Source organism: Dicentrarchus labrax, unplaced genomic scaffold, assembly GCF_905237075.1.
Source record: "Dicentrarchus labrax unplaced genomic scaffold, dlabrax2021, whole genome shotgun sequence".
NCBI lineage: Eukaryota > Metazoa > Chordata > Actinopteri > Moronidae > Dicentrarchus > Dicentrarchus labrax.
Genome location: NW_026136712.1, coordinates 10,899,180 through 10,912,564, shown reverse-complemented (window position 1 = coordinate 10,912,564; position 13,385 = coordinate 10,899,180). Strand labels below are relative to the sequence as shown.

The 13,385-nt window shown below is 41.6% G+C and overlaps 1 protein-coding gene across 2 annotated transcripts in view; it reads right to left on the bottom strand.

Moving 5' to 3' along the window:
• Nucleotides 1–260: 260 nt before the first annotated feature.
• capn15 (calpain 15) overlaps nt 261–13,385 on the bottom strand; it is a 37,579-nt gene continuing 24,454 nt past the window's right edge. For both annotated transcript variants that reach the window (XM_051417596.1, XM_051417595.1), the window contains exons 5-12: nt 12,467–12,690; nt 11,546–11,671; nt 9,696–9,848; nt 7,653–7,814; nt 7,323–7,558; nt 7,002–7,171; nt 5,179–5,357; nt 261–3,562 (exon numbers count right to left, since the gene is read on the bottom strand). In XM_051417596.1, the coding sequence (XP_051273556.1) occupies nt 3,385–3,562; nt 5,179–5,357; nt 7,002–7,171; nt 7,323–7,558; nt 7,653–7,814; nt 9,696–9,848; nt 11,546–11,671; nt 12,467–12,690 (1,428 nt within the window). In that variant the 3' untranslated portion in view covers nt 261–3,384. The remainder of the gene's footprint in view (nt 3,563–5,178; nt 5,358–7,001; nt 7,172–7,322; nt 7,559–7,652; nt 7,815–9,695; nt 9,849–11,545; nt 11,672–12,466; nt 12,691–13,385) is intronic.

The following is a 13,385-nucleotide window of genomic DNA, read 5'->3' as shown; positions in this document are numbered from 1 at the left end:
AACAAGTGTATGTGTAAGTGAAAAATAAGTTTGATGTATAAATGTGTTATCCTTTATTGTAGTTTTTCCACTTGCAACTTAAGTGTTGACTTTCACTTATTATTCATCAAGTATAAATAATTCTGAACTCATTTCTGCTCCGACGGTTCATTATTCTGTGTGCTTTGAAGGTTTTTTCCAATCCCAAACTGAGACAGCCCTCTTTGTTACTGTTTAAGAAATGGACATTCGTATGTGTTGTAATTATGACAAATATTCCATTTTAATTTAAAAAAATTTATTTGGTCCATCTGAACCTGAGATTGAAAATTAAACATACATGTTTGTACACATATACTCATATCCCACCCCCAAGAAAAGATCAATAAAATATATATCACATTCATCAGAGTTCCATTTTTTTCAGCACTAAGTTTCATTTTTTGTTTCTACTATCATACTTTCATTTTTTTTTTTACAAGTTTAAAAGGGTCAGTTCATTTTTTTGTTTTATATATATTTTCTGTGGCTTAAGTTCGCAGTCTGTACAATTTACAAGGAAAGGAACCAGACAAAGGAGAAGAGAGAAAAAGCGTTGTGTTGGTCTGTGAATGACCAGCTTTTCTCTGGCTGCAGCCTCTTCGACAGCAGGGGGCGCCCACGACGCACAGAAGAGTCACCACCACAACTTCACAGAAAAGGAGCAGGTTCATAGGACACCAGCAAAGAGCCAAAATGACAATTATGACAAAAAAAACCGAAAAAACATAGTAACAAAAACCAATCTTATGTAAATGTAAAGTGATCCAGCAGTGACACTGAATTTAGAGGTGCCTTGTCATTGCAGGTGTTTCAGTGCAGGTTCATTTCTCGTCAAGCTAATCACTCTGGGCTTAAACTAAAGTCGTAAATTATCACATTCCTTTATCCGTCATTCATCAGTTCAGTATTCAACAATATTCATTAGACAAAAGGCCTGCAAATCACTTATACAAATAAATTAGACACTAAGTTCACAGCTTCTTGGCTGCGACCACGCACACACTCACGCAGGGTCAGACAGACATCTGAAAGTGGTCATTATTTTTCTTTGGAAAACATATTTACAGTTACTTCAGCTCCAGGTTTCATCAAAGAAACATTACACTGCTGTAGTAGTTGTCTTACAAACTGTCCTGAAGATGTTGTGAAGTGCAGCCCACCAGCGCTGGTAGACGTGGTTGTGCAGAGTAAGTAAATGAGACCGCAAGCGTTCGGGACAAAGCTCATGAGAGGTTGCATGTTTCAGCACTCATTCAACTCAAGGTCGCTGAGCTGAAGCCCCGAACTGAATCGTCTCATGTTGGAACTTTAATGTTTAGACTCAATATGATCTTGACATAAAAATAAGCATTTACTCCATGGATTTTGCTTTCTTACTTTCAAGTTTTTCCCCATTTTACGATAATAGTTAGACATCAACTTTGACTTGGAAAAAAAAAAGTCTCCCACTCCATCCTGTTACTATAGTACCGCTTAAGTCGTTCCTCTCTCTGATAAAAAAACATGTTGCCATGGTGAGGACTAAAAGATCCTTAGTGAAACAGGAGTAATGGCTTTGACACGGAAGAAATTGGAAAGATCAAGCAGGCGGGGCCCTAACGTAGACAACCATCCTTTGAAACTAACTCAGCCCAAACTGTGAGGGAACTCGACTATTTTCTGTGTCACGACATGTCTCAGGGGTCCCCTTCGCTCCCTTGTTATGTGTGCACACAGTCTGACAAAATGGTAATTTGTTATTACACGAGGACACTGTGCTGTCGCTAATGTGCTGTCGGTGTATTCTTGCGGGAGGATGGCCCAGATGCTCGCGCTGCACCCAAGCAAACAAAAAATGGTCCCTGACCTCCCAAAGTAAACTCGGCAGCTCCTTTTAAGAGCTCCCCTATGGCAAACTGACTGTTCAAACAGCCACTAGCTCCTCTAGTACTCCCTCAGTACACCAAAGTGTAAATCAACACACTGGCAAACTGTTGAAGTGTGAGAAATAGACACATACTCACTGACCTTCAGTACCAAAATAAAAAATAAATAGATTAGTCACAAATATTGGAGTGTAACAAACCAAGCAGCATTAAATCACTCTATCTTACGTCCGGAGAGCGGAGTTGCTCCCCAAGTGTGGAATTTATGTGTAAAGATATAAACTGACTGCTGAACTGGATGAGAAAAGCCAACGTGCCTGAGGGGAAAACTACAAAGCTGGTCATGTAATGACTCGCCTCCAGCGTTTAGACCCCAAACTAAAGCTGAGTAAAAGAAAGGAGGTACAGCGGTTGTTTCTCTGTAGGGAAAAAGCGAAAACTCTATGTTAGTCTATTGAAGCACGAGGGTGGGAATTCTATTAGGTGTCAGCATTTCACAAGGTACATCCTGCCATTACAACACTGCTCTCTACACCACAGTTTGGCTGGTAAGTGTGTTGAGGGACAAACAACAGAAAGATGCAATTCCAGGGCACCGCACACCTGCCACACACATCAGCTTGAGGTTTTGCTTGACTCCAGCTTACTGTACAAATCATGGGTTTGGTCCTGAGCTAGAGAGAGCGCTAGACAGCACTGCGGCAATGATGGAGAGTGGGGGACAGACAGTACTGTATGAATGATGGCTTTTTCTACAACCTCAAAAACACAAATATGGACAAGACAGCAACAGGTCGCGTATAAAATGAGTAAGACTGACATGTGTATTCTCAAATAAAAAAAACAAACATGTATGACTATGAGTAAAACTAGAAGCTGGGTTTGGCTCATGAGGTACCGTACTGACCCCTTCCCCCCCGCCCCCTCTGAAGTCTCATGCGTTGTTATCTGTCCTCATGGATGACACAGGGGTTGTCTCGCTGTGGGTGATTGGCTCATAGGTTGTGGGACGACAAATGGCTCAGTAGTTACGACACTCCACCCTGTCTTCTGTGACGCTCGGCGAAAGCAGGGTGGGGGTGACGTCTGTTCCACGTTCAGCGTTTGTACCAAAAAAACGTCCATTATTTTTTAAGTAGTCTGGAACTGGAATCTTTTAGGTGCCTGGGTGAAAAAATTGTTTTGCGAGTAAGTCACGGTCACTCCATGTGGCCCGGTTCCCTCATTTCATCCTGACATGGCACATCCACTTGGCAAGGGGGAGAGCACTAGCTGAATAAAGACTTTAGTGTTAATGGAGCATTAGGAGAACAGCACATAAACGCTGGCCATTTATGCTTTACATTCAGGTGTGTGTTCATCCAAAAAAAAAAAAAAAAAAAAAAGAAACACACAAATACGCACCACCCGCCCCTCCCTTGCCTGGTTTTCCAGTGGACTGACAGTACATTGGATTATAATCGGTGTGTGTGTGTGTGTGTGAGATAGTGGGCGGTGGTCATAGTGGCCTGGGCCGGTGCAGGCCATCAATGTCCGGAGTGAGCTGGGGGCTGTGGGTGGCTTTTGTGGGGGTCCAGTCTCCCAGGGAGGCCTGGGCTGCTTTGCGGTGAGCCAGGCGGTGGGTGATGGAGAAGCCGGCGTTTCCTTCCAGCTGTGAAAGCACCACCAGTACCTGCCTGCAGGGGGAGACAGAGAGCATTGAAAAACACAGAGAGCAGCTGAGAGAGTATAAGTATTTTTGTGTTGTCTATTGTATATGGTGTAGTGAAGTTAAGGGAGTGTATGAAAATTATTGCGGTGAGATGGGGGACAGAATCTCTTTTTTCTAAAGAAGAAAGGTCCTCCTCAGCGTAATTAATATTTTCTCCCCTTATCTTCATTTACTTTGCTACCTTAATATCTAAAAATAATATATTATTATTATATTGCAAAACAACGAAATTGTGAAAATGCAGCCACTCAAAATTAGATTAAAGAGTTGCTAAATAAACGGTTATTAAAGTTATTTAAAGAGTGAACAGGTGACAGGTCTGTGGCAGCTGATGGACCTATGATTTTGCTACTCTGGATTTCAATTAATCAAAATAAATATGAATCAGTTTAGATCTTTTTTCTATTAAAATCAAACACAACTTGTTTAAATAAACACAAGGGAAACACAATGGAAGACTGAAATCAACTATAAATCCGGGATGAGAAAAAGGAAAAAGGTAAAAGACCCTTGCCTTAAAAAATATTTTTCTGTATTTTCATACAGTCCTTAAGTATGCCGCTGATCTTGGAAGTGTTGATCAGTTAGTCAGCAAAGTTAAAGCTAGAATTTGAGGAAGACAAGCTGATTAATCAGCACTCTAGGGTAGTTTGTTTTTCTGATTCAGCCTATTTTGAGAACAAGATGAGGAAATATTAATGAGTGAAATATTAGTGTAATTCACACTTCCATCTTCTAAAGGATATTTGAGTACACTCCAGTGAGAATTACATCTTGTCCTTAATATAATTACCTAGCTGCTAAAAGCTTTTTATCTACAAACTGATTGTATAACACCAAATGAGAAAGAACATCAGAAAATAACACTGTGATACTGCAGCAGTGAGTGTTCTGTCAAGGGACATAATGTTGTTGTTAGATGAGAAAAAATGACATTAAAAGACATGGCCCTCATGCATGGTGACTTTTTACAGTTTCCCATTATGCGGGTCACATAACTCTGAGGAGATGAGATTGTAAATTTACAGTAATGTGTGCTGTAATTTGTCTGTACAACTGAAACATTCATACAGTAGATATCCAAAGAGAACCTAGAACCTAAATTCAGAGAAACCTAATGATGTGTGAGAAGCCCCACTGTGCTGGCTTTCACAGGTGTGTCTCAGCCTACAGTATCTTTCAGGTCTTTAAAGCATTGGCTGTAATGGGCATGGAAGAATGTGGACCAACAGAACACAAAGGCAGCTATAATTGTGCTGAGACAAAAGTACATTATTAAGAAATATAGAGCACTAATCCTCTGGGATCACTGCGTTTATATAAGGGTACAGATATAATCGTCTAAATGGGCAGATGTTTGTTGCACCTGTACCAAATGTTCCCAACACATTTAATCTTGTCTCTTGTTATGTATTCAGGTTATTTCTTCCAAGGTAAAATATAGCTTGATAAAAAACGAAAAAAGCCTTCCAGAGCTGTGTGTGTGTGTGTGTGTGTGTGTGTGTGTGTGTGTGTGTGTGTGTGTGTGTGTGTGTGTGTGTGTGAGGAAGAGAGAGGGGAATATGAGGTGTATGTGTGTACCTGTGCAAAGGTGGTACGCTGTCAATGGTCTTGAGGCTGCCGCGTGTGGACACCACATTGAAGCTGTCAGTGCAGTCACAGGAGACGTGGAGGTAGTATTTGGGGTGGCGGTTCTCCACCACCACGATGAGCCCTGCCCAGCCGTGAGTCAGGTAGTAGCACGTCATGCCCTCGCGGCCCTGAGAACACACACACACAGACACAGACACAGACACAGACACACACAGACACACACAGACACAGACACAGACACACACACACACACAATCAAATACAGATATTTAAGCAGAAAAAGGTACATTTGAACACTCGTGTGAGTTTAAGTCCTACAGACAAATCCAAGACACTTTATTTTATAAAGCTGATTATGGCTAAAGAGTGAGTCATCTCGCTTCCTTCTCATCTTTGTTAAGAGTTGCTCATGCTCAGTAGCAATCTGGCACTCGTGAGAAAATGGTGGCGGGTAAACACAAAGTTTTAAGCTGAAGCACATGCAATCATTTCAGTTATGCTGTAAACGGAGTTGGCGGCCAGTTGAGCGCAAGCCGTCACACATTCCCTGAGCTTACAGACTCATTCAACAGAGCTTGAGAAACACCATTTTTGATGAAAATTCACACATTACAAATTGAATACAGGTGCGAGTGGAGTGGGCAAGGAGTCCCGTTACTGAAAACTGGTTGTGGTATAGAAGGATCCAGTGCTCAGTGATTTTGTACGCAGATTAAATTAGTGCTACATGTGTATATGGATCATACAGTGTTAGAAACATGACGTATGATTTTGCTGCTCTCCCTCCAATTTGTATTCTTTATATTCCAAACATCCCTTATATATCCAGTGCTGGACAGTGTAGAGAGTGATATTTCTTCTGAAAGCATAACAAGGGCTACAGAAGTTTTGTCCCTAATAAAACATAATGCACGGTATTCTGGTCTATTGAGGCTACTATCTTCAGAGAGACTGGTTTCTGGCAGTATGACCGGTATGAGAAGTCTTTGATGTCCCGCCTCCAAAAACTGACACTGGTGTTTCAGATGGCTTAAAGATATTCGGCTATCTAACTTGCAATGAAGCTACATTGAAAAGGCACATCACCACCAGCAGTGTTTTTTAAATTGTTGCTTTCAACATGGCAAAACTCCCTCTGAAGGTAAGATGACTTTCAGTTCTGATACAGTGGTTTCTGATCTCTCTTCTGGGGACTGGCATTGTAATAAAGTGAATACAAGTGCAGCTAAACTGCTTCAGCTGCTGTCATTTCACATCCAGTGGCCCAGTTAACAGCATCCAGTAATCCCACTGCACCCTCCTATTTTTTTTAACCACATTGTTAAGACACTAGCATTCGTGTGGTGGCAGTCATGCACTCCCAAGTGCCTGGCCCATCTACCTTGAGCGGTGAATTCCTACGTAGCTGAATATCTTTACGAAGATGATCTCAAGTGTTTAAAAAGCTCTGTCATCCTCTAAAATACCAGCCAGTGTGACAGCATTTTCAGGAAAGCACAGTTCAGGAGAGCCAGAATAATTTGTTTCCATCGGTGTGAGCGGCTGTGTCTGTGTGTGTATGGGAGATAATGTGCATGTACTTGCATGTGTAAAGGCAGAACGGGATTCAGGACTGCTGAGGAAATCTAAAGTGTTATCTCAAAGTGGCTTACAGAGTTGCAAATATTCTCCTGCTTCACAAGCATATAGATATATATTCTATTCAAAGATGCACAAACTGTGTGTGTTTGTGGGTACATGTGAGACAGGAAGACGGGAGGAAAGAGAAAGAAAGTGGAAGCTGTTCTCTCGTTCTGAAGTGTGTCTCTCACCTCGTGTCTTTCGCCTTTGTTTTCTGTGAGAAGGATGATGGCGTCGGCTAGTGTGGTGGCGGTTGCCTCCACCTGCTCCACCATCACCTGTCTGGAGCTGTAGATAGCGAGGATGTAGCCGGGGAAGTCCTGGCTGGGCCGTCGTGCTGCTCCGCTGGTGGGGCTTGAGACTGGGAAGAAGACGTGTATATTCTTCAGAATATGTTTATATTCTTCTACTTTACCTTTAAAGTCAACTTAATGTTCCTGTTAATGTCGAGTAAATACTCATAAGCAAAAACACAAAAGCGCTGCATGTGCCCATTGCGTCTGTACACCTACTGGGTGTGGGTGGACCTCCCGACCCACTGACATTCATCTGCCAGTGGTTAAAGGCGCAGCAGACGACGGCGTACTCCCCAGGCTCCAGCATCACATCACAGCCAACAAACTTCTTCACCGCTCGCTTGCTGTGGGCCAACAAGCGGCCCAGAGTCAGCTTGTTGCCGCTGCCGAAGGAGGCACGAAACACCATGATACACAGGTCCAGCAGGTGGCTGTCGGCTGTGTCTGAACGCCTGGAGAGGGAGAGGAGATGAATGGGGTTAGGCAAAAAAAAATGGGAGGGAGGAGGGGATGAAAAAAAAAAATGCTGAAGACTGTCCGATTTACCTGCTTCCCTCCTGGAAGAGAGCAAACTCTAATGCCGTCCTCTCGAGCACAGTGAGGGCCGTTACGGTGACCGGCCCGCTTGCTTTGCTGGGGAAGCAGCCCTGTAACCTCACTTCCTGCCAGTCTGAGTGGATCTTGCAGATGTCCACTGAGTCAAAGTACCTGTGGGAGGAGATGAATGAGAGGTCAAAGCCTTCTTTAGTATATATTCAATCATAGGGCATCATGTTTCCAGATGTGCACAAGGCAACATTCTTCAATTTGAAACCAACAGTTCGACCGCCTGGTCTCTCCCCTCCGTCATCAGCTAAGTCTATTTGCATGCATCACAAGCAACTCTTTAACATTAGCATAGCCTCTGAGAGTGCTGCTGTACAACACAGTTTACCTTGCTAACATATCAGACCTCCTCCTTCAAAGACGAAGGCCCCGAGAGACATTCTCTTCCTCACTTCCAGTCTGTTCTTCATTGTTTCATCACTTCCTAACCTCGCTTAGACAACTGTCTTACATCTTACTTTTGTCTTTTTGACAAAATCAGGATGAAGGGAGAGGAAGCTGGGTATGCTGAAATTTGACAGTAGGTTGAGACCACTAGAGATAAATATGTCCGCAGTCCTTGTTTTTAGTTCACTAATCTCTCTGAAATGTTATTAATAATCAACATCACTCTTATTTGTCCACTTGATGCAAGCAATCGAGTCAATATAAGGGCCTTGATAATTGTCTGACAAGCTGACCACTAACACAAGTTAAGGCAGACACAGGCTGCAGGTTTGTCATATAGTACAGAGCTGAGATTATTTGTCTGTCAGAGAAAACAATAAACAGTCAGAAGACAGATGGATTCTAGTCTAGGGCGAATACATTTTTCAGGTTTGAGTCGTTCAGGAGGACAGGCACATTGATCCTTCTGGACTTATTGCAACTCTTATTTTGTTAGACACGAGGGGCACGAATAACAGACCTGTACACAATCGCACTCCCAATTCATCTTTAAGTGAACCTACTAACCTGGTGGACTTTGTGACAACGTCCATTGATCACCTGGTTTGCTGACAGAATGAAAAGCGCTTTTCTAGGCAAGCGTGGTCCTGTCCATGACCTCACTATTTGTTTGTGTAAATTCAGATAATTTGCACAAAATAAAAACACTTAAACTTAGTGAAATGTTTTTGTTGAAAGGCACACAGATTAGATTTTGCTCCGAATTGATTTTAAGGCTGTAATTCAGTTTGGTTTTCATTCATTATGGTGCACTCAGGTAGGTTTTAGAAAACCACCGAGCAACAGTCCCCTATTATGTTTCAGATTCCGCTTAGTTTTGTTTTCAAACAAACTCTTACAGGCAACCATGTTTACTGCCCTCCACAAGGTCACAGATCAATGTTATTAAAAGGGGAAGGATGCGCAGGCATGCATAAAAACAAAAGAGGAACAGCTAGAAAAACAGTAGTCACTTGTTGTGTGTGACTGAATGACAAGATTAATCTAATATAGCAAAACACACTGAGAGCCATGAAAAGTCTAAGCCTCTGTCTGCAAAGTCTCCGGCAACCAAAGCAGTCACGATAAAACACAATTCAACAATACCACCGTGGTGTGGGAACCAGTATATTATGCATCTGTCAACAAACACAACCAATAACCGAAAATGCTGTCACTCAGTTTGGTGTCAGTACCAGATGGTCAGCAAACTCCACAAAGGCCAAAGATTACTAAGCTATCCAATACTTCTAGCACATTACATGCCTGTACCATGACACAATTAAAGAACTAGTTATTTCAGCTGTACTCAGCGAACAAAAGCAGTGTCAACTTTGGATGCTGCCATGCCTCTGGAAGGCCACTAGGGGGAAAGAAGGTGAAATGGGAATGAACAGTCTGAAAAAGTGAGTAAATTATAAGACTAATACAATAAGTATTCTGTAATGTCTTTGTGGTTGCATCTGTCTTGGTGAAAACAAGCACGTAGAGACAGATCAAACACACACAATAACCACAAAAAAGAAAAAAAATCATCTCTGTAATCGTGGTTCCTACTTTATAAAGTCTGTGTACTCCATCCAGAAGACGCCCTCACTGCTGCCGTGAGCCATCAGCTCGTGACGCAAGTGCTGTGGCCAGTCCGTCCACTCGTCTGACCAGCTGCCGTTCCACGAGAACCGTCCCCACGGGTTACGCAGCCGCAACAGCCTGAATCATAGCAAAGAGCGACAGGGAGGGAGGATGATGATTAACAGGAAAAGGAGAGCCAAATACAGGATCCAGTTTAAGTGTCAACAGTTTTCAGACAACGCTGAATCCCCATCTCTGCAAACTCATTTTGCTCCTCTTATTGATGATTGCCTGCTTTTTAACAACCCATTTCATTTTACTGCCTCCTCCCTACAGGGGAAGACTTAAGGGGTATAATGTAAAAACCATATTGGAGAGTCCCCACTTTTCAAAAAAAAAAAAGAGAAGAAAAAAAGGTGGGTAAATCAGTTTCCAAGCTGCTTTTCACCTCCTCTGGTTCCTAGCAGGAGGACTCCAACCCATTTTAGATCAAGCGCTGTGGCCCAATCTTCCACCCACGATTGCTTTACGGCAGTAAATTAAAGTGGCTGTGTGAGGCTCTTGAGCAAATTACATCTGGGATTTACGGCTACTACCAACTTCCTCTCGCAGGTAGGACAGAAGAAGCCTCCATTGTGTTGAGTTGCAATGCTATCGTGAAAGGTATACACCTGATCTCTATTGGCATCAAGCCTCTAACCCATCTACTTGTAAATCATTCAGGAAATGCCTTCACAAAGTATGCATCTGTTCAATCAATTCTAAACATGGGATCCGTTTTCATCAATATATATGATGTATAAAATGTAGCCTTGAATCTGAGGCAAGACTTGTTTATGAATATGCTTTTTTAATGAGTAAACAAACCTTTAAGACGTGGTTTCTTTCCAACCCCGTGCCAGTGAAACCTGCTGTATGAGTCATTGGTTTCTACTATGAAATCTACAACAGTCATGAATGAGAAATGTGGCTGAAGGAAAATGAGGAATAAAAGCAAACAATTTCAGCCATGAGACAACTTAGAAGAGGAAGAGTTGCGAAGCAGGGGGAGCAGCTGGTTCTGGAAGTGTTTGAATGATACCACATTTAGAAACAATAGGAGTTGGTTAGTTGAGGCAGATAAGTTAGAATCTGCCTGACTACAGGTATACGTGATTAAATAAATAATATATAAAAGGCAATAATACAATATAATAATACAGAGAAGCCATGATTAAAAATGGAAAAACACCTAAGACAACTAAACAGTTAGGAGAAAGATAAATAAAAAAAAAACACGGATTAAAACGCAGTAAGAGGACGTTAGGAATAAGTTAAGAGCAGCCTTTAAATTTGAGGCCTGAGTGAGGGATTGTGAGGAGCTGATGTTACCGTCAATGTTACTTAACATAGTGACACAGGACTCCAAGATAATGTTACAATCCTATAGGTTTATTTTATGGCCACCAGTTTTAATAAGCCTCTAAATATTACAAAACCCATTAGCCTCGGCTGTTGTTGCTATAGAGAAGACGCCAGTCAAAGGCACAAATCAGAGCTAGAACAAATTCAAAAAGATCCCATAGTGGCTGGATTTATCTAAAACCATCTTTGAATTGAAAAGTGAATTGATTTAAGCTGCAGATTAGGTTTAGGTTTCTCTTAACAGACTATTGTACTTGCTGTTACAAAGATAAAATAAATATAAGGAGGGAGAGAAAGATGTACAAAGAGAAATATCAAGTGATCAGAATGGGAAGAAACAAAGAAAAAGGAGTCTAGAAGAACTCATAGAACAATGAAAAGACAGGCAGGTAATGACTCTAGCTGACATTTCTTCTGTTGTCTTTGCGTACCTGTAACCCTGCACATCCCGTACGTCCAGGACGGAATAGGCATGCCGAGGCCGCAGACCCAGAGACTCATAGACAACGTCATCTACCTTCATGTTGCCTCCTCCACAAGATGCACCCATCAGAAATCTAACAAGGACAAAACACAGTGTAAGACATAGGATTCACTAAAATATCATTAGGAAACATAAAGTTACAATCACAAATAATGTCCTCAGATTTTCTGTAAAGAAAGATAACTAGAGGTCCGAACAAGCTATTTTAAAGTTTGGTGCTTCCTTTCTGATTTGCATAGCTAATTAAGTTAATTGTTTCTTTATTTATTTAATTCTTATTTAACCAGAAAAATTTAAATCTAAATAAAAGCAAACAACAAACATCAGTTATTTGTGTATACGTCTAATATGTTCCATGTGTTACTGCTCCTTTGCTGTCTATTGTTTGGTTTAGTAAGGGAATATGGTCATGATTTTTCAGGCCTTTCCCCTTAGATATAATGAATAATACCACAGGATTTCAGACAGATGGACTTGCATCTTGGCCACAGATAATTTTGGCCCTTTTGGAGAGCGGCTAGTTGTCTCATGTTGCTTTGAAAGCGCACATATCAAAGGGCTTATTACCAGACCTCTTTTATTACTGACATATGCTGCAAATTGGCATTCAGAACCTTTGCGGCTTTGTAACACCTTCGTGTTTGTAGTTGAGATTACAGAATGTTGATTCAGTGCTGTTATTTGCCAATGTTTACTATTCATTATTTTTCTATTCCCTGTACTGTACAAGAAAATACTAATGTAATGTATACGTATGCAAAAATTCTGTTATTTAACAGAACATAAATTAAGTGAAAAGCAAAACCAGCAAAGACAGTGTTCCCTCTGATGCAATTGCAACAAAATTCTCCTCCATTCCCTCTCTTACCCAGCCTCCTTGGAGCTGAGCATCTTGGCCCAGATGAGGTCTGTATCGATGGGTTCCTCCCGAGGGTTGGTGGAGCTGACTTGGAGCATCAGGGAGTCACACGGCGCCCCAGTCAGCGTGGCCAGGCCCTCAATGGCGCGCCCTGCCTGCAGGGCAAAGTAGGACCCATGGAGTTTGGCCAGGGCCTTCTCAATCAGCGCCACCCATAGCTGCTTCCTCTGGGCCTGGAATGATGGGAAACAGAAGTGGGAAATATTTAGTCATGTCTCAGTCACGAGTACAGCTCACTGACGGACGCACAGTTGTAGCAGGATGTTGTTTTGGACTGTGGGGCTTGTTTTAAGGCTGAACCTGTTGGCTGTGACTCAAAACTTTAAAGATTTCTGAACATGATAAAAAAGGTCAAATGTCTTATTTATTCTTTCTTATCTTATCACCACCATACACATCAATGTTCTTCCTTTTTTGTTTCCTACATGTTTATTTCACATGTGTCCCACTACTGTCCAAATTCTACTTTCAACTGCCTCAGACTTAAACAACCATTGCCCAAAATTGAAGTACATATTTTAATGCAACATAATACATTATAAGAGCTTTGTTTCACATCACTTCATTGACTCAATCTGGTCCAGCATGGAAGTTCTGCTAGCTGGTCCCTGCACTTCTATATGAATAAGAAATTGAAATCGCCCTAGGTGTTTGGCCATCAGTATGCATTATTCTTTCATTGGTTGAGTTACTGTTTCTTGTTTATTTCAAACGGTTTGATCAATAAATGCATCACTGCAAAACGCAGTGCAAATACAAAGCTGTTTCTGGTATATGGCGATGGAAATTTACATTCACACTTTGAACATCATTATCATTTAGCCAAATAATCACAATCTCACTGCAGGGACATTATACATTTAAAGTC